The sequence below is a fragment of the Rhamphochromis longiceps genome, linkage group LG20 (assembly GCF_057381845.1).
Source record: "Rhamphochromis longiceps isolate RC_006_pf linkage group LG20, R_longiceps_female_GT1.1, whole genome shotgun sequence".
Lineage (NCBI taxonomy): Eukaryota > Metazoa > Chordata > Actinopteri > Cichliformes > Cichlidae > Rhamphochromis > Rhamphochromis longiceps.
The window spans coordinates 38,830,916-38,849,085 of record NC_140576.1 but is presented as its reverse complement, the minus strand read 5'-3'; the positions used below and the strand labels follow the sequence as shown (position 1 = coordinate 38,849,085).

General features: G+C 47.2%; 1 protein-coding gene across 1 annotated transcript; it reads right to left on the bottom strand.

Annotated features, from left to right (window-relative positions):
- Positions 1-274: 274 nt before the first annotated feature.
- Positions 275-4,933, bottom strand: LOC146645959 (neuropeptides B/W receptor type 2-like). The gene is made up of 2 exons (XM_085394711.1): positions 4,796-4,933; positions 275-4,640 (listed from the first exon to the last, which is right to left on the bottom strand). The coding sequence occupies exon 2, from the start codon at positions 4,434-4,436 to the stop codon at positions 3,435-3,437; it is 1,002 nt and encodes a 333-aa protein (XP_085250837.1). The 5' UTR covers positions 4,437-4,640; positions 4,796-4,933; the 3' UTR covers positions 275-3,434.
- Between the last annotated feature and the right edge of the window lie 13,237 nt (positions 4,934-18,170).

Genomic DNA, 18,170 nt, shown 5'->3' with positions numbered 1-18,170 from the left:
TTCGGTGGTTTAGCCTGTCTCAGCTGTTACAGGGTACACCTGTACAGGTCATCGACACAGAGAGAAACAGCCATTCACATTCACACTGGAACCTGCAGCCAGTTCAGTCTCATCAGTCAACAAACATGTCTGGACTGTGGCACGAAGCAGATCATGAACAGATGGATTGTCTTTTTGTGACGAGTTCATGTTTGATGAATGTGTGAAGTGTGAAGTCAAGATTCCTCTCACGATTCATGATCTGCACATTTATTGGATTCATCGAGCAGCTCAGTCTAACATATCAAAAATACATGAAAAGCGATTTTCAAAATAAAATGTGAGTTCATGTTTTTTACAGGCTGCATGAGAAATGATGATTTCTGTGTGAGAGAACATTAGATTTTACATAGTTATGACTTTACATTCATCTGTACAGTGAGACGGGTTATTACAGCATATTGTTGTCAGAACCGTGCAGATGAAGATCTCATCATTTATCTGATAAAGCAGGAAGTTAAAGAAAGTGACGATACACCGCTGCGTTGACACATTGTACCGAGTACTTTACTGCCACACTGTGATAGAACAAAAACAGGTTACATGACAGAAAAGTCCCAAACCCAGGGAATCACGCCAGCATCCCCACACTCTGAACTGTGGAGTGAATAAATGTGCCCAGTGCGTTCTGCTTACTGCCCCCAAAATTTACACAGAGAACATCTTATGTACTCCAGAGCTCCCGCTGCGTGTGCTTCCTGTTCCATAGGGGGCGCTGTCAAGCTGCAAAACAACCACATAAACTCCAACAGGGTCACATTTTTCAGCGTGGTTTTGATAGAAGGGGTCGGACGAGTTCCAGCTTTGGATTTTTCACAAGCGTCTGTTTCCCTCCGGGGAGCAGGAAGTCACACAGTGGAAGTTCTGGAGTATTCACGAGTTACCCCACAACTTATCTCCAAAGACACGAGACTAAACGTTACATTAAAGATGAATGTTGCTCCTAAAATAACATCAAATATGCAGAAAGTAGCGACAGAGGAAACTCTGCTCCAAGCATCATTTAAAAATGTATTTATAATAATGAGTTTGTAGCTGCCACCAGATTTGAATGAGCTGCTGATCCGTCTCTCTGCAGACCTTCATCTGCTGCTCAATCTGCTGCTTGCAGCCTGTATGAGCTGCAGGTACCTGTGTGTGTGCGCATATATACCTGTTACAAGGTGCTGTGCTGCTGCCCTGCGGTCAGCAGGGGGCAGCATAGACTCACAGATCAGAGCAGATGTAGCAGCGCTCCTGCAGTCGGTCATGTGACCAGAAAACCTCATTTCAACACCAGCTTAGGGTTAGAGTAACACGGGGACACGTCACAGCCCGCCTCCTCAGGATTTGACTGATAGCCTGTGTATTGATGTTTGGTGCTCCCAGAGGGCCGAGCCACGCCCCTGAAGGGTCACGGTGCTCAGAGGTCACAGCTCGCTGCCTCCTAATTGGATTTTTTACACCTTCATAAAAACGTCAGATGTTTTTCTGAAGACGAGCACACGTTTGTTCAACCTCCACCCAGAGAAGCCCCCCGTCCCCACCCTCTGTGTGTGTGTTACCTGCCTGATTTCTTTCTATATTTAAAAAAATCCAGGTGTATTTGAAGCTCACTCCCACAGCTGGTGTCAGTAATAATGGGAGCAGCTGCTCCCTCGGAGAGCTTCGTCCTGGACGCGGCTGAAACAGTGCCGGGGAAACTACGCGTGTTTTGCTGGCTCATTGTTTAATAAAACTCTTTGTGTGTTTTTAATTTGCATGGTCTCAGCCGTGGAGGTGTGGAAGTGTCCACAGTAAGAACTGAGTGGGTTCCACAGGAAGGTGTGAGCCACGCTGCAGAGCTAATCCTGTTAGCCACAGACTCGCTGTGAGTGAGAAAATCACACAAACCATGACAACAACATCCAAACAAATAATTCCACACTCAGGAGTTTAGCACATCCACAACAGGGCGTGGGGTGATCGTCCACTACATATGATTACATATTTACATTAAACAATCAGTGATGATTCAGAAGGGAGGGCTTAAATCGAACCCCGCCCCTCTGTTGATCCATCACAGACCAGAGAGAATCTGTGAAAAGTCAAAGAAAGCTTCAGTCTCAGAGCTCATTTAGGGTTTACATGGAAACAGATTAGTTTTCAGCATGCGGTTTATTGTTCCCATGATGACACTACCAGAGCACACTGCCACCACGGAGGTCCGCCCCCAGGTGTATGGCGTTATTTTTGTGCCACTATTCTGAGCGCACGTAAAAAAAATGTGCAGGTGCAAGTGTTGCATTTTGAGGAGAAATTTATTGTGAGCGAAGAAAAGCTGAATTTGAGTGACCAAAATTCATTGCTGCGTGCAAAAAAATGTATTTCAGTGTTTGCTATTATCCACACACACTCACACACACACACACTCACACACAACAGCAGCCCCTCGCTCAGTTTTTGCATTTGCGCTCGCTCGCATTGTGTCGCTCGCGCTCTCAACATTTATGCCCGTGCGCGAGCAGCTCTTTCTCTACACTGTTATATTTGTGCCACAAAACCAGCCAATCACAGACTTGGATGCAAAAATATCTGATTGGCTGTTCTGGTCTCCAATCAGCTCGAAATGACAAAATGCAATATCCCAGAATGCATTTCGTCTAAAACTCAAATGAGGCAGTGGCGGAGGAACACAGAGTGGCAAATATGTGATGTCTTGATGAATCGAGCAGATATTTGAAGTTTACACAGCAACATCCTCGCATGAAAATATCTTCAAAGTTTATTTTGTGACCCAGAAAGAGTAATATTTCAAACTCCGCCCCTGCCTCGTTTGTAGTGATGTGTCGGTCGCGAACGAAATGGCTCTTAGAGCCGGGTCTTTGAAGTGAACGACGCGAGCCGGCTCCTTATCGCGAGCCGTGGGGGTTTTTTTCTCTCTCACTTTTTTCCCGCTTCACTCCACACACGAGCCTTGTGCTTTACGCTGGGCAGAGGGGGGAGGGGCTGTAGTTACACTCAGCAGCACAGGAACAGAGCGGGAGGGAGAGAGAGAGAGCCAGGGACAACAAGGTCACATTAGAAAGGTATAGTAATCATCCACAACTATGAAACGTTGAGAGCGCGAGCAACACATTGCGAGCGAGTACAAGTGCAAAAACTGAGCGAGAGGGGCTGCTGTTGTGTGTGTGTGTGTGTGTGTGTGTGTGTGTGTGTGTGTGTGTGTGTGTGTGTGTGTGTGGATAATAGCAAACACTGAAATACAGTTTTTGCACGCAGCAATGAATTTTGTTCACTCAAATTTTGCTTTTCTTGCTCAAAATAAATTTTCCTCAAAATGCAACACTTGCACCTGCAAAAGTTTTTTACGTGCGCTCAGAATAGTGGCACAAAAACAACGCCACACAGGTGGTCCTGCTCTGCGCTGCAGGTGCTCAGGCCGAGCTGCACTCCAGCATCGTCTTGAAGGCCTTCCTGAAGTTGTCGTCCAGGAAGGCGTAGAGGAACGGGTTGAGGCAAGAGTTGGCGTAGCTCAGGCTGGTGATGAAGTAGGAGATCATGATGACCAGGGGCGTGGTCCTCAGGTCCGTGGTCAGCGCTATGATGGTGCTGAGGTGGAACGGCGTCCAGCAGAACAGGCACACGGCCAGGACGACAAAGACCATGACGGTGACCCTCTTCTTGGCCTTGTCCAGTGCCTTGGCATTGCTGTTGAGCCGCATGTTCCTCAGCCTGTACAGCATCATGGTGTATAGGATGCAGAAGGTGGAGACGGGGATGGCGAAGCCGAGGATGAGCGTGTAGATGCGGCTGGTTTTGAACCACAGGGGCTCGGGGCTCGGGAAGCTGAGCACGCAGGTTTTCCTGCCATCAGCCGGGTCCACGTAGACGCCGGCAAACACCGTGAAGGGCATGACGATGAGGATGACGAGGATCCACACGCACAGCGAGATGATCTTGGCCGCTCGGTAGGTGCGGTAAGGCATGCGCTTGGATCTCACGGTCGACAGGACGACCAGGTAGCGGTCGATGCTCATCACGGTCAGGAAGTAGATGCTGGAGAAGATGTTGTAGTGGTCGATGCTCAGGATCACCTTACAGAGGACCTCCCCGAAGGGCCAGTAGTTGAGCAGATGTTCGGCGATGCTAATGGGCAGCACCAGAGTGAACAGGTCGTCCGCGATGGCCAAGTTCAGGATGAACATGTTGGTGACCGTTTTCATTTTGGGGGCTTTGAGGATCATGTAGATGACGGCGGTGTTTCCCGTCAGCCCCACAGCACAGATCACGGAGTAGATGACGGGCAGGATGACATAAAGGTCAGCGAAGAAGGGAGGGGTGCAGTTCAGGTCAGAGCGGTTTCCCGTGGGCGAGTACGGCAGCACAGAGTCGTTACAGAGCGGAGGCGGCGCGCCCGGGACCGACACGTTCTCCATGTTTCAAGAGAACGCGAGACACCGTGATGCGTGGAGGGCGGAGCAGCTCCACAGGGGTGGAGCAGGTGCAGCTCTACCTGCTCGCTCGCACCTCAGAGGAGCACACACCTGTCCGCGCGCTCAGCTGTCAAATCAAAGTCTCCTCCTCAGATCAGCTGACTTCTCCTTCGGCTCATTTACTGCACGAGCGGCGCATCACGGAGCCTGCACGAGAGACAGAGAGAGATAACCGATGAGCAGTGAGGTCAGCCTGTTTCTAACTTTGATCTAATCTCACAGCGGCGCGCGCAGAGGGAAACACCGAGCTCACGCGACAGCAGAAAGTATGAAAACGTGAAAAGTGAAAAAAATGTGCCCACCTGAACGCGCCTCCTCGCGCACGAGCTTCAGATGGACTGATCGATCAGTCAGTATCAGTGATCAGCGATCAGCAGCGTGCCTCCGTGTGCGCGCTCAGCGGCTCCGCGCTCCGGTCTCTTCTCTGAGGGAGACGCCTGCACTCCGGACCCCCTCTCTCTCTCTCTCTCTCTCTCTCGCTCGATCTCTCCTCCCCCTCTATCACTCTCTCTCTCTCTCTCTCGCTTCAGCCCCCCCCCTCTCTCGTGTCACTGGCAGTCACGTGACCGGGTCAGTCACTGAGAGCTTCTGCTGAGGATTTTATTCTCCAAACGAACAATATTTTTTTCCTTCTACTCGGTGCTTGGTTCTTATTAGGACGCCGAAAGGCCACAACGTGTGATCATGTGATCTTGACTTGAAGCCTCCCCGTGTTCAGTGCTCAGCTTTGGTGGCAAACTTCGCTGGATCAGCTGTATCATCGTTCTGTTTTGAGGAAAGGTCGATCTCTCAGTGCCGACCGTGAACACCCTCTTCATTCTCACTTTGAATGAATGGCGTGTCACAAATTTAGAGGATCATCATTTAGCCTGGAGAAATAGTTTGCTGCTTTATAAGAAAGCCCTCCGCAAAGCCAGAACATCTTACTATTCATCACTGATTGAAGAAAAGAAGAACAACCCCAGGTTTCTCTTCAGCTCTGTAGCCAGGCTGACAAACAGTCAGAGCTCTGTTGAGCCAACCATCCCTTTAACGTTAACTAGTAATGACTTCATGAACTTCTTTATTATTTCATTATAATCAGGAAGTCCTAAAAACTCACTGAAAAGCCTTCAGTTAATCCAAAATGCTGCAAGGCAAGGCAAGTTTATTTGTATAGCACAATTCAACAACAAGGTGATTCAAAGTGCAGCAAGAGTCCTGACAGGGACTAGAAGGAGAGAGCAGATTTCTCCTGTTTTGGCTTCCTGTTAAATCCAGAATTCAAAATCCTGCTCCTCACACACAAGGTCTTAAATAATCAGGCCCCATCTTATCTTAATGACCTTGTAGTACCATATCACCCTATTAGAGCACTTCGCTCTCGCTCTGCAGGCCTACTTGTTGTTCCTAAATAAGAACCAGTCCATCTCCAGCATGTTTCAGCACCCGGCCATCGAGCAGGGAGAACGCAGCCTTCAACACACCGAGGCTGCTTTAGTTCAGAACCAACCAGCCTAAGCTAGTATACTCAGTGGCCTCTAAGTTATGAATCCAGTAAGACTGTCAACGCTCATACTGAAAGAGGAATGTGGCGTGGAACGGTCACCGTGATGAAAGTCCAGGTGGTGCTTATCTGTGAGGTAGTTAATGTTGGCTGTGTGTTTATGTTTTAACAGTTTATACTGTGATTTGTAGGAAACTCAATGATGTCTGCATCTGTGGGTGTAGCTGCAGAGTTGAAACCTTTATTCCCCTTGGGTCCATGCTCTCAGTGGCTGCTGCTGCTGTTGCCTGGGCTTTTCTGCTCTCATTTAGATTTGATAAATGTTCGTGGATGTCTCTGGAGTCCTTCACCTGTCCAGGTTGTTGAAGAATCGTCCTGTCGGTGGTTTGCTGAACAGCATCAGTACAGTTTCAGTGTTTCCTCCGTGATGGAGGCCTGTGCACTCAAACACGCTGGACTTCAGGTTAAATATCAGCAGAGTGCTGTTGAGTTTTATTAAGTATACATTTTATATTGTGTGTGTGTTATTATGAACAGCTCCAAAAAGTGAGCCTCTGTCAGCCATGTGGGTGGTTTGCTTTCGTGAGCATCACATCCCTTTGACTTATGGGACAGGAGGTCCACAGTCTTGAAGGATGCTCCGGTGTCTCCTCTGCTAAAGGAGATAATAGCAAAGGTCCTTGTCCTGTAGAGAAACTGCCTGCTCATCAGCTGATCTCAGTACAGTGTTTCCTGGGTGTGAATGAATGAGGTCCTGTTAGAGTCAGAGAGGAGCTGGCAGCAGGCGAGGAATGTGACATCAGAAACATGTCAGATATCAATGTTTGCATCATTAGCATGGAGCAGCGCAGTGGTTTGCACTGTTGCATCACAGAAAGAAGGTCCAAGGTTTGAATCCGGGGCCCTTCTGTGTGGAGTTTGCATGTCTGCGTGGATTCTCTCAGGCTTCCTGCAGCAGTCCAAACACATGCAGCGGGTGGGGTTAGCTTAACTGCTGAATATAAATGATCCTCAGGTGTGAGTGGTTGTAGCTGATTGGTGACCTGTCCAGGTGGACCACGCCTCTCACAGAGTAGGTAGCTGGCTAAGGCTCCAGCCCCCTCTGATCCCGATAAGCTGCCATCCTGCTGAACGTTGCACTGAAGGCAGAAGGGTTTCCTGATCGGGGAGAAATCCGAGCAGCGCATTCCTTAAATTCTGTTTCACGCGAGGAGGAGGAACACGAAGCATCGTTTTAATGAAATAGTGCCGTTTGGATTTTCTTCTGCTTCTTTCGACGAGACAGACGTCAGAGGACATTTTACATCTTTGCAACAGTCTAATATCAGACCAGGAACAATTCACCGCCATGTACCTGCCCACAGGTAGAAACCAGTCATGTGAGTGTGGCTGGTTGGAGGCCACGAACCTTTCAAATGTTCCTCCTCATCCTCTGTCTCGTCTACGTGTTTGAGCTTCATGCATGTCCTGCTTTTCACTGTGTCGTCCAAGTTTTCAGTTCCTGTCTTTAGGTTCATGCGTCCCGCCCTAACTGTCCTCCTCCGCCGGTTTCTTTGTCAGTTTGTGGGTCGCCGTGTGACCGTTTGGGTCATCCCCCCGCCCCTCGTGACAGCTTGGATGCCTCTGTGACAGACGATTATAACAGCACCGCACTGGCTTTCAGTGACATTTCTAAGGCGGCAGGAAAACCTGCAAAGTGCTCCCGTGATCAATACAAAGCAGCAGACCTGGTCACGATCGATTTAATTGTTTCTGCAGAGCAGCGGCGCTCTGAGCGAAATGTCAAAGGAGAGGCCACGGCTGTTTCGGGCTGGTTACAGAAACAGCACGAGGGGGGCGGGGATAACCAACCACCGGTGCTGCTCGATTGGCTGTTAGCTGAAGAAGTCGTGAGCTGTGAGTGACCGTGAAGGCGAGCTTACCTCAGGAAGCCCGAGTGGGTTATGTCACACCTGGAGAATAATGATGGCGGTGTGCTGAGATGAAGTGTTCTCTTTCAGAGGCGGTAGAACAAACAATCCTTTTTATTAACGATCCACTTCAAGTTTCAGCACATTCACAGATTTCCAGATTCTTCAAGGCTGAAAACAAAGAGCTGAACACCGGTCCTCTCTCAGCCTCGCTGCATTCACATTCAGACCCGTGTGAGGCCAGAAGCGTTCACGTTTGCCTGTTTTTGATCAGCTGTCAGATCTAACCTGACGTGAATCTGAGCTTGAGGCAGCGCACGTCTGTCCCACCGGGGTCTCCGTGTCCTGGGTCTCCACACACAGTTGTGGCTGACGCTTTCTTTAAATCACAACTCTGTTACAGACATGGAGAAAGGGCACATTCATCACCAACGTAAACACAAAGAACTGTGCAGCGATGTCACAGGAAACATCTGAAATCTTAAAAAATAAAACAGGTGCATCAATTTAAGAAATGGATATAATTTTTATTATGGATTAAAAAAAACTCGAGAAACATAAGCAGGACAAAATAGGGAATAAAACAAGCTGATGAAGACTGAAAACATCAGAGGGAGGGATGGCGAGGCACAGGTGAACTCAGTCAAGACGATAATCAGGGCAGGAACAGCACAAAGGGAGGAAGTACTCTTCAGAATAAAAGATTAAACTGATGCAGGGAAACAGAAACAATCCGAGCGTCATCACGCAGACGATCTGTTGATCTGAAACCTCTGACGCTGTGTTACTAAGCTTTAAACGTTAGCTGCTGTAAGACAAGACGCTGGGGATAAATAAAAAATCTGTGAGCTTGTCTTGTTTTGGGAGAAAGAAGTAAAGCAAAAACGAAACAAAAAAACGTTACATTAAAAAACAATAATAATTGAAATAAAATTAAAACAAAATCTGCTCATCAGATTAAATTAAAGCAGTAAAATCAGGGTCAAACTGTGTCATACACCAAGGAATAATACAAAAGTAAAGGCAGAGAAAAGAGACCTTAAAAAGAAGCAAACATTAAATCTGAGAGTGTGGAAATAATATTGTGTAAATATTGTGCGCCGATGTGCGTGAACCTTCTTCGGGTGGATTCGGGCACCGAGGGTTGGAGCTGTTACTCACAGGTCAGCGCTGGGGTGTGTGCACAGCAGATATTACACAGCTGGTTGGTGTCACACGGTCACAGCTTACAGGAGGCCTGGACACAGCACAACTGTCATTAAGGTCATTAGGTTCAGTCACGCGTGCTTTTTCTGGGACTATTAGTCCGATTCTAACTGCGGTCAGCGGCTCGCGGGCCAGCATCACTGAGAGAGTGTGACGGGAGGAACGCTGTCCGCCTCACACCTGTGTCCTGTCAGGAAACCAGCCTGTGATGGTGGCGGCAACATGGACACTGACTGTGTGACGTTACTACAGCGGACAGACGTTTGGCATTCAGCAACCACGCTGAAGCTGAAAGGAAGACTGGATGGAGTTCTTCCAGCATTCACCTCTAAGCTGTGGTCAGATGTTTGTTTCAGTCTGTTGGATTGCAGTAGGGACACACCAATCAGGTGGCTCGCGTCTGCCAGCTACAGGATGGAAAAGTGACCTTCCCCCAGTTTCAGATGATTTGGAAACACGCGCTCACAGCGTCCTCTTACAGAAAGTGGCACCAAGGGTTCCCGATCAAGCTTCCACATGTGAGAAGCTGAGTGCGACACACACTTGATGCCAAAGGCTTCCTGGGTCACAGCACACAGCGGAGGGGCCAGATGTGGTCCTTTTCATTGGTGATCACTCTTCTGAAGAAGGCGATGGATGGAGAAATTTAAACCCAGCCTTCTGTCTCTGCAGATGCAGTGCAGGAGTCTTCAGGTGATGCCTGAGGCGATGCTTCAGGTTTGTCGAGGAGGACACTTTCTTCACTTTCAGCCACATTCAGACACACAGGACTTTAAACAAATGCCTTTTCTTGTTTCTGTTTTTATTACTAACAGTTCTTCTTTTTTTTTTAAAGTCCCGACCAGACGCCCGGTGTGCAGTTGTATCCGCACAGGTCACGTAAAGCTGGGCCAGCTGGAGCCCCTCACGCTGAGCTCCTCTTTGTGTTTGTGAAGTTTGTCTCTCTGAGACGGCGTGCCGTCTGCTTTAACCTCCTGCTGTCAATCATGTCACGCGAGTGGGTGTCTGTTTGACAAACCTTTTATTCAATCTGACACAATACCAGAAATCTGTTCAGAGATTTACCCACGGTCGAGCTTTCGTCACACGATGATGTCAGTTTGTCTTACTGATGGAGTTACAGACATGTCACTCTGCTGGCATCTTATCCAGCGACACGGCGTTCAGCAGGGCGCCAGAGTCAAAGTACGGCGTGTGCATAAGTCAGCGACACTGGCGGCCTCAGACTGTCTGACATCCTGAGGATGACAGACAGCAGATCTACAGATTTAATTATGAAGGTGGAAGCTGTGTGTGCGTGTGTGTGCGCGCGTGTGCGCGCGTGTGTGTATGTGTGTGTCTGTGTGCGTGTGTGAGTCCAGGTCGACTGCTGTGTGATTCACTGTCTCGTGTGCAGCTGGTCTCTCTGCACATCAGCCTTTTGTTTCACGTTCACACAGCAACAGTTACACACACACGCACACATTTGTAATTTCAGTGAGAAACACATCTCGTGTCAGAAGTGCAGTGCAAACAGGAAGGTGTCACCATGGCAACCAGGAAAGCAAAGTTTTAGTTGATGTGGAAAGTTTGATATATGACCTCAGCAGAGACGTGTCTCTTATTACTCATGTGAAAAATCACATGTGATGTCCCACATCCACCCCCTCCACCCTCCGAGTGATGAGGTTTGGTTCTTGATGTAGCGTGCTGACAGCTACACCCTGCAGGACACCGGCCCTTGAACCCTGGACTTGCCCACCCCGACCTTAGAGTGTTAAAATAATGGAGGTGAGGGTACAAGGCTGTCCCACACGAAGTTATGGATGGATGCGGCTCAACGAGAGTCTGGAGCTCAGACCTGCAGCATTGTCTCAGACTGAGAGGTGAAATTTCCTTTTTCATTTCTACCTGCAGGCTGGAGTGAAACAGAAGGTTTGTGAGTCTTGCTTTCAGACTGTTTCGTGACAGTGAACGTGCTGATGTTGAACACGATCGTTTAGTTTCTCAGAGGAAGAGGAGCAGGAGGTCAGGCTGAAGTCTGCACTTCACACCCGGGCCCCACATAAAAACAAGCTTTATACCAGGACTGAAACAATCTCATTTCACAAAACTCAACACGTCGCTGCGTCTGTGGCTCAGGAGAATTTATTCCACAGTTTGGAACTATTACCTGTGAGGAGGTTGTTCCTGTGGGAGGTAAATAGAGAGCCGATGTATGAAAGGTGGGGAGTCCTGCTCACGTAATTGTCTCTGAAAGGTGCTGTGCTTGCAGCGTTTATCTCTCCCTCATACATCATCTCTGATCTCGACTTTGGCTACATGTTGTCACCTCAGAGAGTGACCTAATGTTTTGTCAGATGCTGGCTGTCGGTGATACATCCATGGTGTCCTTTTCTGTAATTCAGGAAGAGTTAACAGTCCCATCTCAGAGACCTGCGGCATCCGCCTCAGCTAGGTGGAGCGTGGATGGCATCAGTCTGTATATAAAGGATGGACGTAGCATTCGGGTGTGGCAAGTAAAGGCGGAGCTTAAGCGTCTTACACCTGCTGCTCTCTACTGTCCAGCAGGGGGCGACTCTTCTGATGTAAAAGAGGTCTGACTGGTCTCTGAGCCTCCTGCTCACGTGATTTCAGTAAACGCTTTCCTGATTGGTTTCTGATCTCGGCCGCTGTTTCGGGTCTTAGTGAAGAACATGAAGTTCATTTTGTTCATCTTTCCTTCATTGTGTTTCATTACGATGCCAAAGTTGTTTACAACATTCACAAAATGTCTGAGGTGAACAGTGTCCGGAGACGGCCCAAGCATCCACGGTGTACAACGCTCTTTTTATTTTCTATTCAACTTTATTTATACAGTGCCAAATCACAACATCAGGCACGTCAAGGCACTTTATTTTGTAAGATAGACCCAGCAATCATATGACCCCCTATGACCACTTTGGTGACAGTGGGAATGAAAAACTCCCTTTTAACAGGAAGAAACCTCCGGCAGAACCAGGCTCAGGGAGGGGCGGGGCCATCTGCTGCGACCGGTTGGGGAGGGGGAAGGAAGACGTTTAAAAGTTCAGATGCTGCATTCTGATATTCGAGTTAGCATTCGCTCTGTGACATAATTCAAGGTCTTCTTTATTTATCCCAAAGCTTCTGAAATGCCTGATTACAGAACTAAAAACACAATGAAAGCAGCTCAGAAACTGAATAATTAAACAAAATCGGTTCAAAAGGACACCACCCAAATAAAATGAAGTAGTAAGTGACAAATATGCTCACAAATGACATCAAATACTATTAAAACAACAAACTACTGCCACAGGCCGTCACTTGGTGTGGCGTCGTCTTTTACCGCCTGTGTCATGGTCCTGGGTCTGTGAGCCAGCGTTGTTCTTGGTTGTCTTTATGGTTTTGTGCTGATGTTTCAGCTTTTAGTCATTAGGCGTCTGTCTCTGTGTCTTCCTGTGGGCTCCATGTTCCCTCTGGCTGTTTCCCAATTCAGGGTCTGTAGCCTTAAAGTACGAAGTCTTAACGGTCCACACGGGCCACGTACTCAAAGACCGCTAAGGCCGGAAGTGCGAGGCTTGTGAAATGGGACGGTCTAGCCGCTGTTGCGCTGCCCAGGTTGCCTAGCAAACATGATACTAACAGCTGGAAACGTTTCATACAGCTTTGTTTGACAGAGATGAAGGAGACAAATGTTTTGTTTGTTTGTTTGTTTGTTTCTACACGAGCTCTGTGTGATCAGTTGAGTATCTGAGGCTGAGACCACGGGACTGTGAAACATGATTGTTGGGCTTCATGTCTCTGCTGAACAATCATTTAAGATTAGCTAGTAAATAAGAATTAGCTGATGTTGTTCATGAGACTAAAGTCATCTCACTGTGGTGATGTAAATATAATATGGCCAATATTATATTTATTATATGTATCATGATTAGTTATTACAGCAGTGAGTTTGAACTCTGTGCCAAACACTGAGTTTCAGCAAAGATTCAAGTCGCAGTTATTTATATTTCCTGTCACCTTAAATCTTCACTCACAGACAAGCATCTTTGACAGTGTATATATAGATGTGTTATAAGAGACAAATATTGTTTGTTTAATATGTTGGCATCACTAAATTTGGCTCAATGCTTACATACATGTGTAAAAGCAAATGTACGAGCTGTGATAACTGTGTCTGATAGAATGAAGAGTCGACTGATATATGAAATATTCCTTTATTGGGTGAGAAAATCAGACCATGTCATAACTGCTGTAAGTCACACAGAATAGATATCAGAGCCTTAAACAGGCTGACGTCTGCTAAATGGGTCAAACTGGGCAGAAAGTAAACACAGGAGGTCAAACGCTGGACAGCTCGCGCTGCTTTGAAGAAATCAAGCCAGTGTCACAGTCAGAGCAGTTTCATCCGTTCATCCGAAAACGGCAAACAGACGACAGATAAACAGGAAGGACAGGAAGATGAAATGAGAAACGAATAAGCGTTACACAGGAATCCACGGGGCCGCTGTGACCTCACACGTCTGGTGACCTCAACATGAGAAGTGCCATCCTTTCATGGACGATGGTGTGCAGCTGTGTTTACGGAGGCAGAGACAGCTGAAATTCTCCATCTTCACCTTAAAGCCACTAACATCAGACGTACGTCGTTCCAAAGTAAAACGCCTCCAACTGTGACAGAAACACCAAATGAATGTTTTACAAAAAGGCAAGCACGAGTCAGATGAAGTGAAACTAATAATAAATAAATAAACTGATCTGAGATCAGTCTATCTCGGTCATCTTTACCTGTCCACGTGATAAACTGATCTCAGATCAGTCTGTCCCGGCCATCTTTACCCGTCCACGTGATAAACTGATCTGAGATCAGTCTGTCCTGGTCATCTTTACCTGTCCACGTGATAAACTGATCTCAGATCAGTCTGTCCTGGCCATCTTTACCTGTCCACGTGATAAACTGATCTGAGATCAGTCTATCTCGGTCATCTTTACCTGTCCACGTGATAAACTGATCTGAGATCAGTCTGTCCTGGTCATCTTTACCTGTCCACGTGATAAACTGATCTCAGATCAGTCTGTCCTGGCCATCTTTACCTGTCCACGTGATAAACTGATCTCAGATCAGTCTGTCCTGGCCATCTTTACCCGTCCACGTGATAAACTGATCTGAGATCAGTCTATCTCGGTCATCTTTACCTGTCCACGTGATAAACTGATCTCAGATCAGTCTGTCCCGGCCATCTTTACCCGTCCACGTGATAAATTGATCTCAGATCAGTCTGTCCCGGCCATCTTTACCCGTCCACGTGATAAACTGATCTGAGATCAGTCTGTCCTGGTCATCTTTACCTGTCCACGTGATCTGATCGGTGTGACGGTCTCACTCTACTGAAGGATTTCAGGGATGACCTCGTCTTTGCTCAGCTCATTATCTGGCAGATGTTTCACCAGATGTTTTTTAAGCATTAGAAGCTTTTGCTTTGTTGTTGCTTCGACTTGATGCTGCTGCACACAACGGGCAGATAAAAGGATTTGATCTGTCTTTGATTGATGGCTGAGGTGATTTTGTGAGGCAGCGTTGAGTGAGGGACACCTGTAGGTGTACCTGAGCCTGACGACTGACCCTGAAGGATGACAGGGTGCAGCTAATGGAAGGGTGGATGTTTTTAGATGTAGCAAGTGCTTTTTTCAGCCATTTGTCAGTACTGATTACTGTTTCAGCTGCCGCACTTCACCTCCACCTTCTCCACCTGCTTTCTGATGAGAGATGAGAAGCGTCCTTCAAAAGGTGTGTGCTTTTCAAACAGTTTGATCCCTTTAGCCCCGCCTCTCCTCTCGTGCTGCTTCAGGGCGATGACGAGAAAATGAAGTGGAGTCTTTCTTGGCGCTGCGCTGATCTGTGCGTTTGGGAGCCACTGTGGAGGAAATCAAAGGAGAAAACATCAGTGTTTCTGATTCATGTCACGGAGAAAAGTCGTCACACTGAGCTTCTTCAGGTTGACTCAGTCACTCGCATCAAAGTGGAAGTGGCAGGCAGATGGTGAAAATAATAACTTTAAATCTGACGAAGCAGACATGAAGTCGTGGGAACAGCAGGCGAGCTTTTATCAGACATCACATCCGATCGTTCCCGATGCTTTAAAAATCCCTTTAATGAGAAAGTGTCACACTGAGGAGAAAGGGCACATTCATCACCAACGTAAACACAAAGAACTGTGCAGCGATGTCACAGGAAACATCTGAAATCTTAAAAAATAAAACAGGTGCATCAATTTAAGAAATGGATATAATTTTTATTATGGATTAAAAAAAACTCGAGAAACATAAGCAGGACAAAATAGGGAATAAAACAAGCTGATGAAGACTGAAAACATCAGAGGGAGGGATGGCGAGGCACAGGTGAACTCAGTCAAGACGATAATCAGGGCAGGAACAGCACAAAGGGAGGAAGTACTCTTCAGAATAAAAGATTAAACTGATGCAGGGAAACAGAAACAATCCGAGCGTCATCACGCAGACGATCTGTTGATCTGAAACCTCTGACGCTGTGTTACTAAGCTTTAAACGTTAGCTGCTGTAAGACAAGACGCTGGGGATAAATAAAAAATCTGTGAGCTTGTCTTGTTTTGGGAGAAAGAAGTAAAGCAAAAACGAAACAAAAAAACGTTACATTAAAAAACAATAATAATTGAAATAAAATTAAAACAAAATCTGCTCATCAGATTAAATTAAAGCAGTAAAATCAGGGTCAAACTGTGTCATACACCAAGGAATAATACAAAAGTAAAGGCAGAGAAAAGAGACCTTAAAAAGAAGCAAACATTAAATCTGAGAGTGTGGAAATAATATTGTGTAAATATTGTGCGCCGATGTGCGTGAACCTTCTTCGGGTGGATTCGGGCACCGAGGGTTGGAGCTGTTACTCACAGGTCAGCGCTGGGGTGTGTGCACAGCAGATATTACACAGCTGGTTGGTGTCACACGGTCACAGCTTACAGGAGGCCTGGACACAGCACAACTGTCATTAAGGTCATTAGGTTCAGTCACGCGTGCTTTTTCTGGGACTATTAGTCCGATTCTAACTGCGGTCAGCGGCTCGCGGGCCAGCATCACTGAGAGAGTGTGACGGGAGGAACGCTGTCCGCCTCACACCTGTGTCCTGTCAGGAAACCAGCCTGTGATGGTGGCGGCAACATGGACACTGACTGTGTGACGTTACTACAGCGGACAGACGTTTGGCATTCAGCAACCACGCTGAAGCTGAAAGGAAGACTGGATGGAGTTCTTCCAGCATTCACCTCTAAGCTGTGGTCAGATGTTTGTTTCAGTCTGTTGGATTGCAGTAGGGACACACCAATCAGGTGGCTCGCGTCTGCCAGCTACAGGATGGAAAAGTGACCTTCCCCCAGTTTCAGATGATTTGGAAACACGCGCTCACAGCGTCCTCTTACAGAAAGTGGCACCAAGGGTTCCCGATCAAGCTTCCACATGTGAGAAGCTGAGTGCGACACACACTTGATGCCAAAGGCTTCCTGGGTCACAGCACACAGCGGAGGGGCCAGATGTGGTCCTTTTCATTGGTGATCACTCTTCTGAAGAAGGCGATGGATGGAGAAATTTAAACCCAGCCTTCTGTCTCTGCAGATGCAGTGCAGGAGTCTTCAGGTGATGCCTGAGGCGATGCTTCAGGTTTGTCGAGGAGGACACTTTCTTCACTTTCAGCCACATTCAGACACACAGGACTTTAAACAAATGCCTTTTCTTGTTTCTGTTTTTATTACTAACAGTTCTTCTTTTTTTTTTAAAGTCCCGACCAGACGCCCGGTGTGCAGTTGTATCCGCACAGGTCACGTAAAGCTGGGCCAGCTGGAGCCCCTCACGCTGAGCTCCTCTTTGTGTTTGTGAAGTTTGTCTCTCTGAGACGGCGTGCCGTCTGCTTTAACCTCCTGCTGTCAATCATGTCACGCGAGTGGGTGTCTGTTTGACAAACCTTTTATTCAATCTGACACAATACCAGAAATCTGTTCAGAGATTTACCCACGGTCGAGCTTTCGTCACACGATGATGTCAGTTTGTCTTACTGATGGAGTTCAGTAAGAACTGGGTCGCATGAAATGTATCTTCAGGCGAAAATAATAACCAGCAAACAGGACAGGAAGTGTGTCACTTAACAGGACGTTGATCTTCATAAATAAATTGGATTCATCTTCTAACCAGAGCTGAAACCTCAGGTAGATGGCAGGTTTGCTTTTATCTTGTAAGAGGAGGAAGGAGGACGCGTGTGTAGTTTACATATACGTGCTGATGAGGCAGTGCAGGTTGGTAATGTGAACAGCAGAAAAAGAAACCACACAATAAGAAACGTAAACGTGTTCAAAGGAACCCCCAAAGCCCCGCCCTCTGGTCAGGTAAGATAGGTGTGGCCGCTCAGGGTAGATTAAATCCTTGTAAGAGGCTGTGATCTCTGCATCTCTGAAAATTCATTGCAATAATAACGTGTGAGCCCACTGTGCAGCTATGCAGAAGTATGTGTCCCAGCTAACGCAGTAAACCAGTGAGTGAATGGCCTCGTGTTGTTGGCCACGTGCACACTTAGTGCACGGCTTGCCCCGCAGCACAGCTGTACTGGCCGAGTACAACTACACACAGAACTGATTATTGTCATTTTTTCTCATTGGGCTAAATGTCCCATAAAGGGACGGCTGTTGTTGAGCCCTCAGCAGAGTTAAGGGACTGCACAGGCTTTTCTGTTTCCTGTGGATGGATAACATCGTTTGTGGTGCCAAAAGCCTTGAATGTGAAGCTGTGCCGGCAGCAGACAGCTTCATGTGTCCCTGCCCTCCCGCTCTCAGGCTCCATTAACGTCACTGCTGCCTTCCCGCCTCGTTTTATCTCTCGTATTCCTGTTGCACTGCGTTAATGCTAATTACACCTTAATTGGAGCTTCTATCCAACTTTGGGCTTTCAGCCTGTCCTTGTTACATTTTAATACATTATTAAAATGCTGAACTTTAAAGCTTAAGTACCACAGGATCATTGTGTCAGTGTGAGTCACTCAGCTCAGGTTCTGCACCATCTCTCATGCATATAAAATAA